The sequence below is a fragment of the Cygnus olor genome, chromosome 5 (assembly GCF_009769625.2).
Source record: "Cygnus olor isolate bCygOlo1 chromosome 5, bCygOlo1.pri.v2, whole genome shotgun sequence".
Classification (NCBI taxonomy): Eukaryota; Metazoa; Chordata; class Aves; order Anseriformes; family Anatidae; genus Cygnus; species Cygnus olor.
In genome coordinates, this window is record NC_049173.1 from 2,881,435 (window position 1) to 2,900,440 (window position 19,006).

General features: G+C 43.7%; 1 protein-coding gene across 5 annotated transcripts in view; it reads right to left on the reverse strand.

Annotated features, from left to right (window-relative positions):
• Positions 1-19,006, reverse strand: part of MAP4K5 (mitogen-activated protein kinase kinase kinase kinase 5) — an 89,389-nt gene that overhangs the window by 29,450 nt on the left and 40,933 nt on the right. For all 5 annotated transcript variants that reach the window (XM_040557867.1, XM_040557865.1, XM_040557866.1 and 2 more), the window contains exons 4-10: positions 17,937-17,994; positions 6,010-6,100; positions 4,777-4,841; positions 3,554-3,609; positions 2,124-2,171; positions 1,987-2,029; positions 355-427 (exon numbers count right to left, since the gene is read on the reverse strand). In XM_040557867.1, coding sequence (XP_040413801.1) covers positions 355-427; positions 1,987-2,029; positions 2,124-2,171; positions 3,554-3,609; positions 4,777-4,841; positions 6,010-6,100; positions 17,937-17,994 — 434 coding nt within the window. The remainder of the gene's footprint in view (positions 1-354; positions 428-1,986; positions 2,030-2,123; positions 2,172-3,553; positions 3,610-4,776; positions 4,842-6,009; positions 6,101-17,936; positions 17,995-19,006) is intronic.

A 19,006-nucleotide genomic window follows, 5' to 3' on the forward strand; every position in this document is an offset into this window, starting at 1 on the left:
ATTCACTAGAAGAATAAGAAGCTGGTGAGAAACTAAATGACCATTGCATATCTGGAAAAAAGGGGAGAATGTTTTGCATTAATAAAGTTGAGAGAAATCTGAGGCCTCAAACACCAGGTAGATTATGTTACAGCAACGGACCAGCTAGTCAGTTGTTCCCAGACTTCTACTCTTCGGCATTTTACTTGGAAGAAAGGGAAAGTATGCATTTGCTATACATATTTTAAAATACATGCATATACTTCTATATTTATATACACGTACTTCAGTATGCGTATTTTAGAATTCTTGGCATGATTTGTAAATACAAACTTAGCTTTGCATGCAGTCATAGAAATGGAAGTAGTTTATTACCAGTAAGGGGTACCAATAAACGATTTCCTCTTTGCAATGGTGGCTGTTATTTTTGCTGCTACACCAAAGTCAGCTGGAAAATGAAATCATATATTTAGAAATTTAGATTTTAACACTCCAATTCCACTCTAGTAAGTATCATATTACGAAAAAGCACTAATGCAAATTAATGCAAATTAAAAATTCATTAAGCTGCAACAGTTAAAGACTAATAATGAGATCAGCTAATTTCTACACTGACGTGATTTCAAATTAAGAAGATTCGTTTCTGTGTACAGCTCGCTCATGATCCTGTTCCTCTCCTAGCTATTTTTCCCATCTCACAAAACAGCAACCAAGCAACCTCACAAAATTTAGTGGGTATTCAGTTTAATATTCTAGAGGAAAAATAGCATCATGCTTTGGAAACAGTTCTATTTCTGTGTTACTTACAGAGGAACTGTGGGGTCCATCTGTTCTTATTTCTGGAGATTCTGTCTAGGGGACAATTATCCCTTACTCTGAGAGCTGCAGATAATCAGGTGGTCTTGCAGAGCCAAATATCATTTAAGTCCTGTTTTGTTTTTATTGTATTTGTAGTACGATAGCTGGAGGATAATTGTGGACAAATCTAACTAGCTTAGCAGGCAAAAGGAAGGTATCAGTGTGTGACCCAAGTTTAATGGAGTTATTGGAAGCTCCTATCAGTTTCAAGGTTTTACTCTTTTTTTTTTCCTTATTCTTTAAAAAAAGCTGTACTTTCCTAGCGTAGCACTCCTATGCCAGCACAGGGGAGTAAGCATGCTGAACCACACAGCTTTTCTGAGGAGTAGCAACGCAGCTAATCGCAGCTACCCCAGTTTCAACACCAGACACAGTAAGATGATGAATATCTCATGCTGTCTCCCAGGATGTCTGCTTGTGCACGTAGGCTGCTCTAAAGAGAGGCAGCAGACAGGCAGACGGGGTTTTAGAAGGCAGTGTGCTCAGACGAAAGATTCAGCCTGCCTGAGCTCCCCTGAACACAAAACATCACTGGAGAAAGCCAGCAATACAGATCTCTTCTGAGTGTTCATCTGTGGGTCCCAGAGTGCTTGCAAAGGAGGAGAGTTTCCTTGTCTCCACATGCATGGAAATGCCCAATATCACACATCGGAGGCGCAGCCAGCAATGGACCCTGTGTTGCCACAGGCTGCCAGGCTCAGGAGAAGCTATCTCACTCCAGGAGAACTGTCATTCTGGCTAGGAACAAACACATCAATATCCAGGTAGCCCCAGCCTGACAAATTCCAGGGAAACCTGGGAGGCTTCAAGGCCTGTTGGTTTTAAAAAACAACTGTCTGTTACTTCTTGACAGAATGCAAAACTTCTCATCTCATACATACACCTATGGATCCACACTTTCTGTTGTCAACTACTGCGTTATCATTTATTGCAAGCTCAATCTTGGCTGAACATGTGCTGCGCAACACAAAGACAAGGCCTTATAAAAGCTGAATATCCTCATCAGGAGGTAGGGTCTCTACTTTATGGTTATTTTTTTGTGTGTTTCTGCCTTGTAGGAGTGATAAAAGACAACTTGCTAAATCAATGGTCAATAATCAAAAAACTCCTATTTGCTTTCTGTCTTACTAATAAATTCAAGCAACTTACCTAATTTGACATCTCCATGGTCTGTTAGTAGAATATTTGCACCCTAAAACATAACAAATAGAAAATTAAAATATTTCATCAGAAATATTTTTCTGCACTAGAAAGTTCAAGATAAATTTCTTAAAGTTCCAAGTTACCTTTATATCTCTATGCATTTTGCCCTTCATATGCAAATAAGCAAGACCCTGGAAATAAAAGAGACATAACACTTCATCATTTCTGCCATTCGTTAACATACTGCAAAGCCAGTCTTATTTAACAAATTTGAATTACTCAATGTACCTTATTTGAAAGTTCAAAAATTTGAGATTTGCAGCTAAGAGGTATGCTGGATTCTGTTCCTCATCTCTCCCAGCCCTAGCCAACACACGTGAAGACTTGTTTAAACCAGTCATGGTCTAGCATTTTACATATGGATATGTGTGTTTTCAAAACAAGCCTCAAGATAAATCACCATTTTCCTTTACTAAAATTAGCTATATTTTTGAAGTCCTGAAGGTTTCAACAAACGGGTGTTTAGTTTTTGAGCTGCCCTTCCAGCAATACCAGTTCCTGCAGCAACAGGAGATCAGGAACAGAACTCCCAAGCAGATTTGTCCATGGGTCTACACCCCCGCCTCTGGCAGTGACGAGTTCAGCCACCGCTTCAGGGAAAGGTGTGCATCTTCGTGATTCTCTTATGCAATTATTCATAGATGCAGCAGGGAATAAAAAGTTCCTTTAAGAAACATGCTGCCTGCATCACCTTATCTTAAATTTCTACAATTATCAGCAATCAGAAAATGAAACCGTTTTAGTCATTTGATTGTAATATTTTTCCTCTACAAACAATTATAATTTAATGCCACAGATCAAGCAGGCAGTTTAAAATGTGCCTTTTTTTAATTTTTATTTTAAATTACCCAGGGACTTACCCTTGCTTGCTAGGTATTAGCTGCTTTCTGCAACGAGATTCAGAACTTTGTCCTAAACACTTTCTGCACTGAATCACTGTGTTAGAACAATGCATGAAAATAGCCTAGACAGCACTGTGGTCACAGCCTGCAAAGACCTGTCTTCCATAGTTTCACTGAAACCAACAAGATCACCAAAGAGACAGGAACAGGACTGAGTTTTAGTATTTTGGCCCTGTAATGGGATCCACAGAGACATCTGCTCCTGAATAAGCTCCTTTGCAAATTACATTGCAAAAGAATCATAGAATGGTTTGGGTTGGAAAGGACTTTAAAGGTGATGTAGTTCCAACCCCCCTGCCACGGGCAGGGATACCTCCCACTAAATCAGGTTACTCAAAGCCCTATCCAGCCTGGTCTTGAGGAGCACTGCTCTGACAACGATTCTAAGCAAATATGTGCATTACATTACGGTATTTCTTGCTCTTTTTTATGTATACAATATAGAAACTAACAGATTAACCCTGGTCAATTGGTCTCAAGTGGATTCCCAATGCTTGCAAATGGAAGTGACGGTACTGAATCATTTTCTGCAATGACTCATCTTCCATATTTACTTTCTGTACACAGACTATCACACAAGACTTCATCATACACCTGCAGAAGTACAGTACCTGTAAAGTTTCTCTGCATACGTATGCAATTTGTAACTCTGACAGAGGTCCTGTTACTGAAAACAAAGATTAAAAAGTACGTAAGTCTATAGCCTGTAACACATAAATAATATTGTGAAGCAGCCAAAAAGAATTTATTGCCGTGAAAGTTAAAGACCTTTTTTTACAAGGACTGTATTTTACATTCAGCTGAAAAGAGGGTTTTGTTTGTTTGTTTTACAGAAAGCCTTTTTGTAAAAAAACAAAAACAGCACAGCAACAGAAGACAATACCCACAGCGAGAAGAAAACTTGTTTGACAGAAATCTAATTATCATTTTAAAAGTGACTTCCCAGCAATACAATATCCTGTACTCTGGGAAACGTAGAAAGCAATAAAAATGACTTCTGCTAATTTTCTAATATTAGCAACAGCAATGTTTTATGCTAGGGGGCCATGGGACTTAGAATTGTTTTAAAGCTGTCCGAAAAACAAGGTGGAAAGCTTTGGTACTCAAAACCCCCACGTTTTCATTTAAAGGCAAAGCAAGTTTTTGGACTGCTTTTTTTTTTTTAACAACTCCAGTAAATCCTTCTACAGAGTCAACAACTCTAGGTTAGACCTGAGAGGTGAAAATAATAATAGAAGAGTGGTACAGTATTGTACAAGAGGAGAGATAAAAGGTCTTTTTTATCCTTTGAAGATCAAATTTAGAGATTTCTCAGTAAAACCTGCTTCTTCATAGCATGCAGAGTCTCCACATCTAAATAGAATGATTTCTAGCTGCGAACTTTTTAGAGGTCTTTTTTTCCAGTACCTTCAGAGAGAGGAGATAAACTACTACTGCATACTGCCATTCAAGACACTGGGCTGACAGAAGGCAACTAAAGACACAGACGAGCTCACAATGTACAGCAACTGTAGTTACCAAAGAGCTCTCCACTGGAATAAATCAAGCTCTTGTTACCTAAGTATCACAGAGGAAAATGAACAGTGTGATGATTAAAAGATAAAGCATGTTCTGGCCTAGAATGGCAGGATATTAGCACAAAGTGACTGTTTCCATGTTGAGAAGTGCTCTTGACAAAATCTGTTGACTGTAGCTAAAAAACACCGTTCATTTCTTAAGAAAAAACACATGTAGTGCTGGCTAGTACCAACCATTCCCTGCTAGTTTCCTTTCAAATTTTCCTCTTTGCATAAACCTTTCAAAGGGTACAAACATAAAGTAATTTTCAAAGTACCATGGTAAATATCTTGGAGGGATCCCCCACCGCAGTACTCCATGCATATCCACAGCTTTTCACGGCTATCAAAAAAAAGTTAAAAACACAGACATCAGAAGCTGATTGATCTGTATGCAGAACACTGTTAATAATGATTATTTAAATTGTTTTCTATCGGCCTTGATCGCTCTTAGTTAAAAACATACACTCTGATACATGACTAGCAGTTACACGTTTCGCATGTCATTAAAAATCTCAATATAAATTCTCACCTATCAAAATGAAAATTTTATGCCAAAATCACTGACAAGCTTTTAACTGTTATCAGATCTAAAAGATGTTGCTTTAACCCTGACCTCTTAACTGCAAGGAATAATGTGTAAACACCCGAGGTTTACCTTCTAACAGCATGAGTACATTAGATAAGCATACTAAACTCACAGTTTCAATCTGAAATTGAAATTACCTAATTGTATCTAAAAAATTCCTCACAGCCTCCAAAAGGAGTGTTGGGGATTTAGAAATCCAGCTATTTTCCAGTTGAAGTCCACTTGGGCTGTACAAATTACTTTAAAAAATGCAGTCCTTCATGAAATCCAAAGATGAAGCTGTGTAGAAAAAGACCAAATTGGCAAAGTGGTGATATATATTCCCACAGAGCCAATTGATAAATGGCATTGTTCCACAGAAATGGAAAATATTCCCCAACTTTCTGTATAACATTTAACGTGTGCACTTGAAGATGTGGCCAGCTGGCATCACCTTGCTCTCAGTACGTCGCATCTGTCGCACCAGAGCTATGAAAAATGTTATTACCAGCAGCCCAGATTTAGTGCGTTTTGCTCTTACAACTCACTGGCTATCCTTGCACAGCACACAATACTGCCATTAAATTAAATACCTAAAAGCAATTCTACTCTAGATAAACAGTGAGCTTGCTTTATAGTAGAAGTGATAAATGTTTAAAATCTGCCCAGCAAGAGAGTAGGATTGGATATGTTGCAAGAGTCTCTAAGGGAAAAGTTTCTTTCTGTTCCTAGTGATAAAAATATTCCAGCCTTTTGGCCAGCAGAGAAAACAAAGTATTAGTCACTTTTTTTCTTTTTTACATTTTTTTTTTTTTAAGCCAGATGGGAACTGAAGGGAATTCAGCATAGAGAAGAACAATGAGAGAGGATATAAGTAATAAACCAGACTGAGATTGTCCCAGGAAAGAACCAGACGAAATGTAGGTAATACAGTGGGGTTTACCTGAGATAGCTCCCAAAATAGGCGACTATGTTGCAGTGTTTGCATTCTTTAACCATATATATTTCTTGCTGTATCAATGAAAAGTCATCTCCTGAAAAACAGGAAATAATCACAGTTACGTCACACAAAACTGAACTTTGAAAGAGACCTGAAAGTGTGTACGACACTCATAAAAACAAGCCATGGGCTGAGATAATTGCTAAGCCCTTCACAAGGGTTTTCTAGCACATCAGCCTGTTCAGTAACAGCTATTCTACATACACCAGCCTTCCATATCCCATTCTTTATGACCTGCTTTGCATGAGGCACAAATACTTCTTGAAGACCAACAGAGAAAGGCTGGCCTGGCAGCCTGATCCCGATCAATCAGCTAAGAGCTCAGCAAGCAGAGTGCTCTGAATTCACCAGAGGGTCCCCCAGAGGAGCACGACTGAGGCCTCTGCAGCGGCCCCTTCACGACTCCCAGGGCCACCCAGCTCCACTGGACACGGTGTCTGCAGCACAAGGGTCCCAACCACAGACTGAAATATTGTGGCAATGTAACTCCAGAGTCCCCCAGCTGAAACTGAGAGAAAACACGCACGGTAGGCTCGCCATTAAGAATCTTTCATTTCAAAATGCCTCTGAGGCAGCATACGGCCTGCACGCCCACTCAGCCACCGCTGACTCAGAAGAGAAGCACAGAGCCCTCAACACCGGCTGCCTTGTTGTGAGAGCAGTTTTTGATTAGGACAGCTACATAAGCACATTTACACATTCTACACAGCCTTTGCAAAAAGAGCCCTGTGCTTAAAAACACATTATGGACAGCACAATAGCCTAGCATGTTCCTAACACGTTAATTTAAAAGGGTAAAAGCTTAAAAGCTATCATAAGCTCAAAAAGATATAGCTTTATAGCTGCAATGAAGGCAAGAAAAATATCGAGCCCTAGGAAAAATGCTGGTGTACATTTATTAAATCCCATGGGCAGAATTTCCACATGGGATGCAGAGCCCATGGCCCATGGGCTCAGTCCGTGGGCCCATGGCTCAGGGCAGGCCGAGGGACGTGTCCGTGGCCTGGGCCCAGAGGCTCTCCCTCCCTGTGAGCAGCACTTCCCTGCTATCCCATAACGTAATGCCAGCACAGGCTGACAGCCTGGCAGCCTGCCTCTGGGGAACAGCACCGCAGGAACCGGCCGACCGGGCCCTCGCAGGCGTCTGCCGGCCTCGCGGTCATGCAAGCGGATGTTATTACCTTTGTTCTTCCTTTGGCATGAACAAAACGCCTGTAACAGCTTGCAGGACATGAAAGACTGCAATTTAGATAAAGGTCTTGGGTTTTAGATAAAATGCTGCTTCCGAAAATGTGGCAACTACCATGTCCTCTCATGATAAAAAAAGAGCTTTGTATGTTTATTTTTGTTTCAGGTTTCATTAGTGAAACTTATCTCCTAATATCAAGCCAGGGATGTGGAAGCAGAAGTACAGCCCTATACTGCTGCCCTTAATTTACGTGATTTTGACAAGTCCAAGAGGTCTCAAGTACTGCTATAAATTCTGTTTGGATCCCTGGTGTGTTTATTTAAAAAGTAACAGTGTAGCTAATATTCTTAATAACCTCTTTAAAAAATCGATGTTTTTATGGGCTGTGCTTCAAGCAACTTCACCGAGCAATGGAGTCACCAAGGAGACCACACCTGAGGGTCTTCTGGACGGACTTTCCACCCGTGCCGGCTGGACCCACAGCCAGCCAGGACTGATGTCCTGCCCCATGGCACTGGATATCACGGTAAAAATCGTGTCTACTTACACACGCTCAGCTGGTGCGTAGATGTTTACAGATCTAGTAGTGAAAGAAGTGTCTGTTTGCTACAATGATTTTCAAGTGATCGCAACCTTTAGGATTTTTACATAAGAAAATAACCACGAAACACAAATGTGTTCCTCCCTCACTACCTTTGCACAAACACAACCCTGACTAACTTCAGTAAATCCTCAAGGGCTTCTTGAAGTTGAGTTGTGTGGAGAAAGACTTCACTGGGGAAGGAAAATATTAGTAGAGGAGTTTAAAACAGACTCTTGACATTTGAAACATGAGCAGTTATTTTTTGGGAATAATGAAAAAAGGAAAAGACAACACAAACTAGGCAATCAAATTTAGCACAGGCTTCACACTGTGCTTTATGGGTTACCTTTCAACTATAGCTTTGCTTGAACTCAAGCACCCTGCCTATAAACAACTGCTATGAACAAAGGATTGTGAGTTTGATCCAGGTGGATTAATCCCTTCTATTTCTGTGACAAATTTCCACAGGGAAACTGGTAAATACTCACAGGAGCATTTTAAAATTAAAGAAGTTTTTCAAGAACGTCAAATCTGAGCAAGTGTGAAAGCAAAAAACTCCCACCCCACACCAAAGAAGTTACCACCTTTCTCTAATACTGCCAGCTGTCCATGAGTTCAGAGAATTGAATCCCAAATCTTCAAATCAAAGGATCTTTGGTATGTAAGAAGCAGCATTTCAGAACAGCTAAACACTGCCACATGAACATCATGATCAAGAAGCATCCCTGAAACAGCAAAAAAAATATAGGAAGCATCTTGAATTGCCCTTCGATAGCACATGGATTGGACTGTCTAGTGTGGAGCAACAAGAATGTCAGCTGTAAAAACTGTAACTAATAGGGGAGAAAATGAATGAAATACAGTGATTTGGACTAGAAAGAATGATGGTAGACGAGACAACCTTCACACACATAAAAGATATCTGTGGAAAAATAAAAACAACAGGAATAATCTATTCTGTTGTTCTAAAATGGGACAATTAGAAATGGGCTTAAATTGCCTTAACCTACAACCCCTGTACAGATGAAAAGCTTCTCCTACCAAAGTGACGATGAAGCGCTGAACTCAATGCATGGAAAGCTGAGAAATTTCCCACCAGTGGAAAATAAAAAAAACACAAAACCACCAAACAAGTACCCATCAGGAGTGACTTAGGCTGATCCTACCTTTCAGAAGAGGAACACAGAAAAGGTGACCTCCGTGCAATTAATAGACAGAGAACCTACGCAAGAAATGGGGTAACCTACAAAAAAGGGAATAAAAGAGGGATTTGGGCATGGGCTGAATGTGGGCACAGGGCTGACAGAAAAGTAACAAACAGATGGAAGAAAGAAGAGACGTATCGACGAGAAAAGTCTGGCAAAATACGTAGAAAAAAATTCTGAAAGATCAGACTCAAAGATAGGAGAGAAGATGTATAGTGCTTCAAAGATGACAAGAATGAATTCAAAACAATGGAATTCAGAGTTTCCAGGCAGCTGGAGTATTAATCTTGGCAAGAGATGCTGGAATAGGGCAAAAATTAAATATCCTTGGATAGCATGAAAATAAAGAAGACAGTAAGACGAATTTGTAGAAAATACTTCATCAAGAAGGAGACAGCAAGATAAGAGCAGTTAGATCAAAGGTGACAATATATCCACACAAAGAGATTTTCATCTGTTTTAGTCATCAGAGATCACTTGATGCTAAATAACGTGGAATTGGAAAAATGTACTTTTTGTCTACTCACATGTTTGCAATTATGGGTTATGTGGCATGCTGAGCAAAAACGTAGTTTAGGGAGCTGCTGTAAATCACACCAGCAGCACGGTGACTCACTACAGCGCGCTACTATTATGTAATTTTTACCTCTCTAATGAGACATACAGGACACAATGGAGGGTTACAATGGAATATTCTCCCCCGATCAGGGTCCGTGGTCAAGGCTGCTCTGCTCGGCACAATGAGCCACTTGTCCGCCAGCACAGCTGGTGGGGAGGACGACTACTGGAACTTGCAGCCCCATCCTCTTGTGTTGCGAGCGGATCAGATTTCAGAAGCTAAGCAAGGTAAGGCCTGGTGAATTCACGATAAATCCATATTTAAGCGGGAGATCACTGACAAAACTGACGGAGTAATTCACGAGTGTTAATGGACCGTTTGCAGACACCAGTTCTCACCTGGTACAGGATGTCCTGCCAAGCTCTCTTAAATGCTCGGTCTGGGTCCGCACGCCCCGCTCTGCAGCACGGGAAGGACCTGATGGCTCTAGTGCCTATCATGCAGCACTGTTAGGTCCTCTGAGCATGCCTGACCTTGATGGTTTGCAAGCAAGTTTGTTCCTGGTCTTATTTTCATGTGCTCCACTGACTGCTTTGAGTGGGCCCATCCTGTCAAAAAGACCCATGGTCACCCCTCACATCTCCTCCTGGGTCAGCTGAGATCCACTTTTTTGTCCAGGAGGCTCCTCAGGGGAGGATTTCAGAGCTATTGTTAAATTGGTTTCTTCTGCATTACTTCAGAGCTGCATCACAGGGCTGATACCAAGAGGGAACAGAGGGAGGGACAGGCAGGCAGCGTCCAGGCCTTGCACACAACTGGGAAGAGAAAACTGATGGCATTTGGAGATGCTGACGGTGTCACGAAGGGTGGGACAGAAGTGATTACAGAGAGACAGACCAGACCTCCGTGGTGCCAGCCCGCCAGGCAGTACTGTATACTCCTGGCCGCCCAAATGTGCTCAACAGGCACGCCAGGCTGCCTGGCAGGAGGCGCGATGGGTGTTCACAAGCTGGCCCCGGCAGCCTCCCCTGGAGGCTTCCCTGTACGTACCTGGCACAGCTGGGATTTTCATCACAATAATTAAACCGTACACGGCCCAGGACAAAGTGAGATGCCATTAGCAATGAGACCAGGTGGACACCGCAGTTAGCAGAAGCAGCTACTGGGTACACCTGGGACCATTTCTCTTTTTTTTTTTTTTAATTATTTTTTATTTTTTATTTCAACAACCTGGGTGCCAGAACAAGGCCAGAAAGCACCATGGGAATCGCTACTTTGCAGAAACCATTCATCCCAATAGACAAACTCCACAGCCAAGCTGCCATCAGGCACTACTTACAGGTTGTTAGCTCCTCTGTGCTGATTTCCACACATCCCTGTGCCGATTTCCACACATCCCTGTGCCACCCAGTTCTTAATCACTCCAAGCCACTTTTCTGAACTTAATAAGGGTTCAATCTCTGCTGATGAAAGAGGTGGCATCCCCAATATACAGGTTTTTCTTAAGACTGGAATTTGTTGCCAGTCTTTTCCCTCCAGCCTAATTAAGTTTAGCTCCTGAGATGTCTTCCAATTCCCATTTAGATAGCCTGACGCACAATATGACTGAACAACAGCCCCAAAATATTTTGGGGGAGGTGGAGAGGACGCAAGGCATTAGTGTAGCATCCCATCCTATAGCTCTGACACACACAGAAGTCCTGCTTTCTTCCCTACCCTGCAGACCTGCATTCCTCTTTACCAACCATTTTGAAAACTGTGAACAATCCTTTTAAAAAGTTTCACGTCTTTAAGAAGAATAACTTAGACTGCACTCAAGCATCTGAGCCGTTTTAGCCATACCTCTCTTCTCGGGATTCAAGGAAACCTGCAGTCTGACTGAAAGAATTTAAATTCCCAAACCCTGAAGCTGAGAAACTTGATTCCAAGTAGGATACAACTATTTGGAAACAATGATGTTTCCACCAGCAGATTTCATTGCCAGGCATCTTAGCTCCCAACTGCTAAGGGCTGATGGTACTGATTATCTCTCGATTGATGCAAAATACAACTGATGGCAAAGCGCTGCCACAGCAGCACGAGCTTGGCAGCACGCAGCACATGGATGTTCAGTGACTGTTCCAACGCCAGAACCAATTGCCCCGCGTACGTTCTCTTTTCCCCTGCATGGTCCTATTTACAAGCAACCATGTCAACAAATAACCTGTACGCCTATTCCTAATGCTTTCATCTCCCTCCCTCTCTCCTTGCCTTCTGTACTTACTGTTGCACATCTCAGCCTTTCACGATCACACCTTTACTCCCTGGTCTCACTGCTCCCACCTCACTGTTGCTATTTTTCTTCACAGGTTTTGTCAAATTAAGCGTCCTCACGATTGCAAGCACCCCTTACCAACCTGCCTTCACCCCAAGTGTCGCACTGTCCACTACCTCCCCAGCCCAAAAGCGCGATCTTTCAGCTTTCCTACTCACAATACCACCTCCTCCAGCCCCAACCTCTCCTGCTGGTCGCCTTCATCCAAGTAACTGCTTCTGTAAGCGAAAGCTTACGCTACATGGGACCGTGAGCTCACCCACTCCGGATACCTGTATTTCTGAAGGAAGAATAGCAGATTATAAATGCATTAGAAGCAGGCAAAGCAAAATTGGACCACTCTCCAAGAAGTTAAATATAATTAAAATGCTGGGCGCTCTGTAGTAAAAGACCACGCTGCCTCTGTTTCGCTTTGGGTACGCTCCAGAAGTGGGCTGAGCAGCTGTGCGAGGCGGCAGCGGTACCACTCGGCACCTGGCACAGCACAAGCCGGCGACGTCCAGCCTTTAACAGCGCCGGCGCATTTGGAAACACAGGCGTTGGGCTCAGACAGATGCAGCGGTGGTGTGGAACGAGCTGCGCTTCGACTTCTTCCAACAAAATGGTGCTGGTATCCCCGGGGTATGGTGATGCCAGCTTGATGCCACGGGAGTTTGCAGCCAGCAAAGGAGCACAGGAATGGGTAGTGAGGGCTTCTGGCAGTCCGACAGTTCAGCACGTAAAACCTGTGTCTAGTTAAACCATCACGCACACCAGACATGATCCCAGCCCAACCAGGTTACACACCACAAGGCAGTGAAGGTGAAAGGGATAACCAGGAGTTATTTTCATATTTCTTCAGCTCCTGGAGCTTGCAACAATGGTTTGACCCCTGCAGGCTTAGCTCAAATAAGCCTCAGGCTTGTTTTTCTCCATAGTTCATAGCATCTCTAGGGAATTAATCACACAGACAGAGCATGAGGCTGCACTGCTGCAGCACACCTCTTCAGTCCCCCACGGCCCTGGTGTGAAACCGCAGCTCCTCTGTGCTGCGGTCATGGTGCAGAGAGGACAGACCCTGACCTGAGCCCGGCTCAGCCCAAAGGCGGTGTTCATGCGTGGAACGTGAACCTCCACATCCGAACCACCAGATACAAAACAAAGGTAACGAACCAGATCCGGCTGTGAATGCACCGAGCACAAAGCTCCACGGCGCTGGATGACTACTTCCCCTTGTACAGACACCCTTCAACAGTTCCACGCACGGATTAAGATCCAACTTGAAACACGTAACTGGCTACTTCTGGCTCCTACAGAGATCTCACACAGAAAACACAGTCACTGAACCCAAAGAAAACCACAAACGAGATCCTTCTGTAATCTTGCACTACAGATTACCACCAGCCCTTAAAGTATCAAAGGCTTCTGAGGTCACTATTTATCATTATGACAGTATTTACACTAGATGTCTAGTAATTTTAAAATATTTTGTTTATTACATTTTCCCAGGGAGAAAATTCTGCGGAGTAAAGCTACCCTGGCAAATAGCTATCTCTTTGTATTGACTGCCTTCTCGATTCATCTGCTAAACCCATAGAAGGAAGTGGCTTTAGAGTTTCAGATGGTTTTGGCTTCTACGCTGCTGAGTACAGTTGGATTAGTTTCTGAAATAGAATTGGCTCCCAAATTATTTGAAGCATTTGTACTCGGTGAATGCTGGGAAATGTCATTAGCGTGCCATAATACTTTTGCCTAATGCTCTCCAAAGTCTATGCCAAAAAAAGTGAAAAACACTATTTCGATTCTAACAGCACAGCCTAAGTAACTGTGGTAGCAGAGCTTGCACACTGCCCAAAATTTCAAGTAAGCTAATGACAGTAACCTTCTATGTAGGGAGCTTACTTCTTTTGTCCAGAGAGCAGACAAAGGAAGGCAATAGCAGATGAAATTAAAGAGGCAGTCATACTGGGGTCTTGGTTGTGAGTTCGAGTCTACCAGCTCGTTTATTACCTGTAGCAGGTGTCCCTCTATGAAGCAGCCTTCCACTCCCCCCCCAAAGATGCTGTACCTAACTCAAAGAGAGCCACAGGCCTGTTTCCCTGCTGACTAATTTATGGAATTTATGATGAATCTTTTGCTCATTGTGCCCTGCAGTCTGGCAGGAGCTCATACTGGCTGCCCCCCCAGGGGGAGCACCCAGCTAGCTGCACCAACTTCTAACGCTGACCTGATCCAAGATCTGCTGGTGTTCTGCAGGCACAGCCCAAAAACTTTACTCAAAATCCTTAAAACTAGTTTGAATGTTGAAGACAAACTCTTAAAAGGAGCAGCTGATTTTTTTATTATTATTATTGTTTTTAATCTGGAAGACTTTGAACAGCTATGTCTTCCTGTCCAGCCAAGACAGTAAGCTGCTACCATCGAGCTACCCTGCAGAGGCAGCAGACGTCCTAGAGCACCAAACAGAAATAAATAAATGCTGTGAACCCTCCTTAAAAACAAAACAAAACCTTGACAAGATCTCTGCCAAGAGACTGTGGGTGTACATGCTGTGGATGGAGATCAGGCTGGTAATGTTTTAAAAGATATATTTCAAAAAAAAAAAAAAAAAAGACAGCCACCCTAGAAGAAATCACTTCTCTGTGGTAAGTCAGACTAAAAATAGAGTAAGAGCTATAAAGATGTGGTCATCGGTGCTAATTACAATGGGGTTCTCAGTAGTGATGACTTGGGGCCAGAGCCTTGCACTTTTCATTGTCGTGCTTAAGCAGCAACAAGCAGAGACTAGGATTACTTACTTAGCTGCCCAAGGTTTGTACTCTTCCTCCAGCTCTAACAGCAGAGGATTCAGCCTCTGCCTCTGCTAAGTTTTCAAAGCAATTGTTCTTAGTGATATGTTTTAGTGGAGGACTTGTTAGTGTTAGCTCAGGGGTTGGACTGGGTGATCTTGGAGGTCTCTTCCTACCTAAATGATTCTGTGATTCTGTGAAATTCACAATAGAAACCAACCTACTTCACTTGCACCAGGTGCAGCAACACGGAGACTCAAGGAAGCCTCTCACTACACTATGAGGAGGTTGATATCATCCTCCTTCCATCACGGGAATGTTTCTCTGTCCCACCGAGAGACAGACGTGGCACTCAGCTCTCCCCAGGCGTGGGCTGCAGCACCTCACGTCGCTCCTGCGCTGGGTGCACGGCCGCTGAGCAGGGGCTGGGCAGCCGCTCGTCCCCGTGGTTGCGGTCGCTCCAAGGCAGCGGCTTCAGCTTCTTCCCAGAGCCTCCCCACACATCTTCTGCCTTCGGCTTCCCAAACATCTGCTTGGCTGCGGAGCGGATCATGGAACCAACCAGGAGCAACAATTAACGCTGCGCTGAGTCAGAAACGGGGCCTTCAGCCCTGCGTCCTGCTTCCAGTCGAGGGTGCCAAGGAAGCATTACAAACGGACCACACAGAGGTGCTTCCCCCAAACGCTCTCCCCACCTCCAGAGACCGATGGCTCAGAAAAATCTCTCTGTCATAGATGGGATCTTTGTATTTAATCGTCCTCCATCTATTTTTCTCCCGTACAAATTTGTACAGTTGCTTTTTGCACCTAAGTAAACACAACTTCATACAATGAGGAGTTTCACAGACGTGCAGAGAAAAACTGCACGCTTTTTGACTGCCTCCAAAACCGTCCCCTGGGATGGTGCCACCCACATGCTCACAGCAGCACGAGGGACAGAGTCTCAGGGGGACAGGACGAAGCAAATAGGGCCAAGAGAACCATCCTGAACCATTACGACATTTCAGTTCCTGAAAGCAATCCCCGAACAAGATGGAAACCCACGCTATGCACAGCACCAAACAACGACAGGGAAGAGACAGCTCTGCTCCAAAGAGGTTGCCACCTCATGAGATCCGCCAGCTGAGGACTTGAAGGGACCAGCTGAAGGAGTCAGAGTGGCTGGCAAGGTGCTGCTAGCAGGAGGTGAGGCCATACCTGAGGTTTTGCCCACTGACCACCACTCCCGAGGTCGTACGATCATGAATTCTGGTGTGGGTAAGTGGGTTCAGAGATGTAGGCCGTTTATGTAACCACAGCCGCTGACATCCGAACCACGCTGAGTGCATGAAGCTGAACTTGCAGAAGACCTTGCTGACTCTTGAAGATGAGAGTTGCAATGAATGTGGCAGTGTTCTGGGGTCACTTTGTCACCAACGTGGCCCAGCAGCTCTTTGCTTGTTTACCTATCCTATGTTTCCTTCAAAGGAAACATCAAGAAAGGAGGAAAAAAAAGCTAAAGAATCAAGCTGAGCCTTTTTTCTCATTTATTTATTCACTTGAATTTTTCAAATTCTTCCAATTGAAGAAACTGTTCTGATTTCACTGACTTTTAACTGTTAAAAAAATTAACAAACAAAAACAAAACAAAAGCTATGCTTTTCAACCCATGTGAATGGAATCAAGTAACTACACCCAAACGGGACAATGTATTTTCTTAAGCAAGAAACCAGAAAACAGTGCATCCACCTCGGTCGCTATCAGTATACTGACGTTGCAAGACCCCATCAAAATGACAGTCCCTCTAACCTGTCCTGTCACACCACCACCACCAATGCTGGAGTTCAGGGACTGGAGACATTTCAGAGCTGGTCTTCAAACCCCCGAATCACAGCAGACAGGTTGGTGGGACCTCCAGAGGCCTCTGCTCCAGCCTTCTGCTCCGAGCAGGGCTAACCGCACTGCCAGGCCATGTTGCTCAGCGCCTTGTCCAGTCAACTTCTAGGACTCTTCCAGGATGGAGATCCCACCACCACTTCTCGGGGCCCTGTCGAGAGCACAAGCGCTCTCCAGAATGAAGAGTTTTTCCCGTTTCCAACTGGAATCTCCCTTGCTTGTGCCTGCTGGCTCTCAGCCCTTCACTGGGCACCACTGATGAGCCTGGCTCCATCTTCTGTGTGTCTCCAGTGGAATATGGTGGTTAGATCCCTCTTCAGTCTTGTCTCCAGGACAAAAACCACATGGCTCCATCAGCCTCTCCTATGTCAACTGTCTTTCCAGATTTTCCTCCACTTTTCCTGCCTAGAGAGTCCACATTCATTGCCTGTAGCACCCCAGTCACAAAAGTTATCCCATCCTGTCTCCAGAAATCCTACTACCTCCTAGCTCTGTGACTATACGTTAATTTCCAGCGTCTCTTAATTGCTTCACAGACGGGATGTGATACTACATGAGCACGGGGAAAGCACACATTCACAAAGAGGAGTCTCCCTCATCCCGTCCCAGAGCCACCCTGAACGGACACAGCATGGAAGTTCAGGCAAGGAATGGCTATGGGGAGACTAAGGCGGTAAAGAGATGCAGAAGAAGACTTCACTAAAGAGGGATTTGAAAGGTATTCCAGTGAACAAGTAATGACAGATTACCTCTTCAAGGAAATACCTGACCCCCAGGTGGGACAGATAAAAAGCTCCTTGCCTCATTTCCACTTCAGACTTAATTTCTGATTTCAGCTCTCTGTGCAAGACTCAGATTAGGCTTCAGCTCAGCAAATATCCTGGGTAGCAAGTGAGCTTCTCCTGCCCTCTTTTAGGAGGAGTGAGAAAAGGTATGAGGATAGCCATCCTCACAGTACAGGTGAGAAAAAAGACAACACATTACAAAGCAGAAGGCATTGTTTTTTCCCAATGCACCTTTGGTGAGCATTAGCGTCATTGCTTGGTCTCTTTCCCCTTCTGATTCACACAGCCTCCCAGCTCCCTATTCTTTCAGAGCTCACTATCTACCATCTGTCCTAAATCTTCTCTTTGTACTAACAACACATTGTAACTGCAACTTTTTATGAAACAATGATAAGGCAGATAAGAACGAACAAGGAAATAGTGAGCAGGACATAACCAAGAGTAATAACACATCCTGCAGAGCTTCCTGTCATCTAACCACTGAAACAGCAAAAAAACACTTCTTTTGTCTGGAGCTTTGCAGCTATGAAAAAATAAACATGTGAGAAAACTGAAAATGCAACAAAAATACACAAAAGAATGCAAAACTTACCAGGCTCTAACTTGATTATTTTTACAGCAGCCAGTTCTCCGGTATGAAGATTTCTAGCCTGCAATAAGAGAGTTAAGACACATTCAATTATACTGCAAAGGTTTCTCATGCAGTCTTACAAGGTATGAAAAGATATGCTATGATGTAACGTGCTACAAATATGGCACAATGCAATTAGCTGAGAGCGACCTGGGTGAGGATTATCTGGTCTTAGTATTAGCACAGCAACAACCTCGTTGAGTTCTGAAGAGTTACTGGCAGCTCTTTCCAGAGCTTTAAAAAAAAACAACCAGGTACTTGTCAACAAATGAGAGTTCATGCCTCTAAAACATCATTTTTAAGGGTTGTTGAGTCTGAGAAGTGCCTTGCCCGTGCTGACTGGGGTGGTACAAAAGAGCTGTGCTGCAACAGGAGTTGCCAGAGCATGCACTACTCAACCACCCACCTCGTGGTGCGAAACCTCCGCGCACTCTGAAAGTGGAACTGATGGGTAGCAAGAGAGCAGCACTGCAGATGCAACACGGATGAGTCTCAGTTCCCTGGGAACAACCTGACCCTTACACTCTTCCAGTGTACCCTGAGAGTGAGTGGTCCCCACGACCCTCTAGATGAAGGGGTACAGAGCTCCAGTTAAAACTTCGCACTACACCTGCAGAGAGCACTTCTGTAAACTTCACCCCGAGAATTCAGTGCTGGAGGAAAATGCTACAGGAACCTCAGATATGGAAAGTTTTAAGAGGGGCTTTCACTAACAGTGTTAACTCTGGTAAAATGAGCTCTAAATCACTTGGGCACCGTCACCAGAGCTAAGCTACACTGTTTTTGACACACAACCTAATCCAGTTAGGGACTGTGCCATTCCCTTTTTGCTGAGCATCCGAAAGCTACAGGAGTCTACACCCAACTCTTTTCTTCTTACCACAACAAACATGCAGAGTCTGCTGCATATAAAATCTGGTTAAAAGCTAGACTGTAGAAAATTTTTGGAAAAACTGGGTGAGGTGAAACTGATTTAGGTAAGTGGGATGAGGATGCAAAGCAAATTTGCCCCTGTGGGTTGAGCTGGAGAA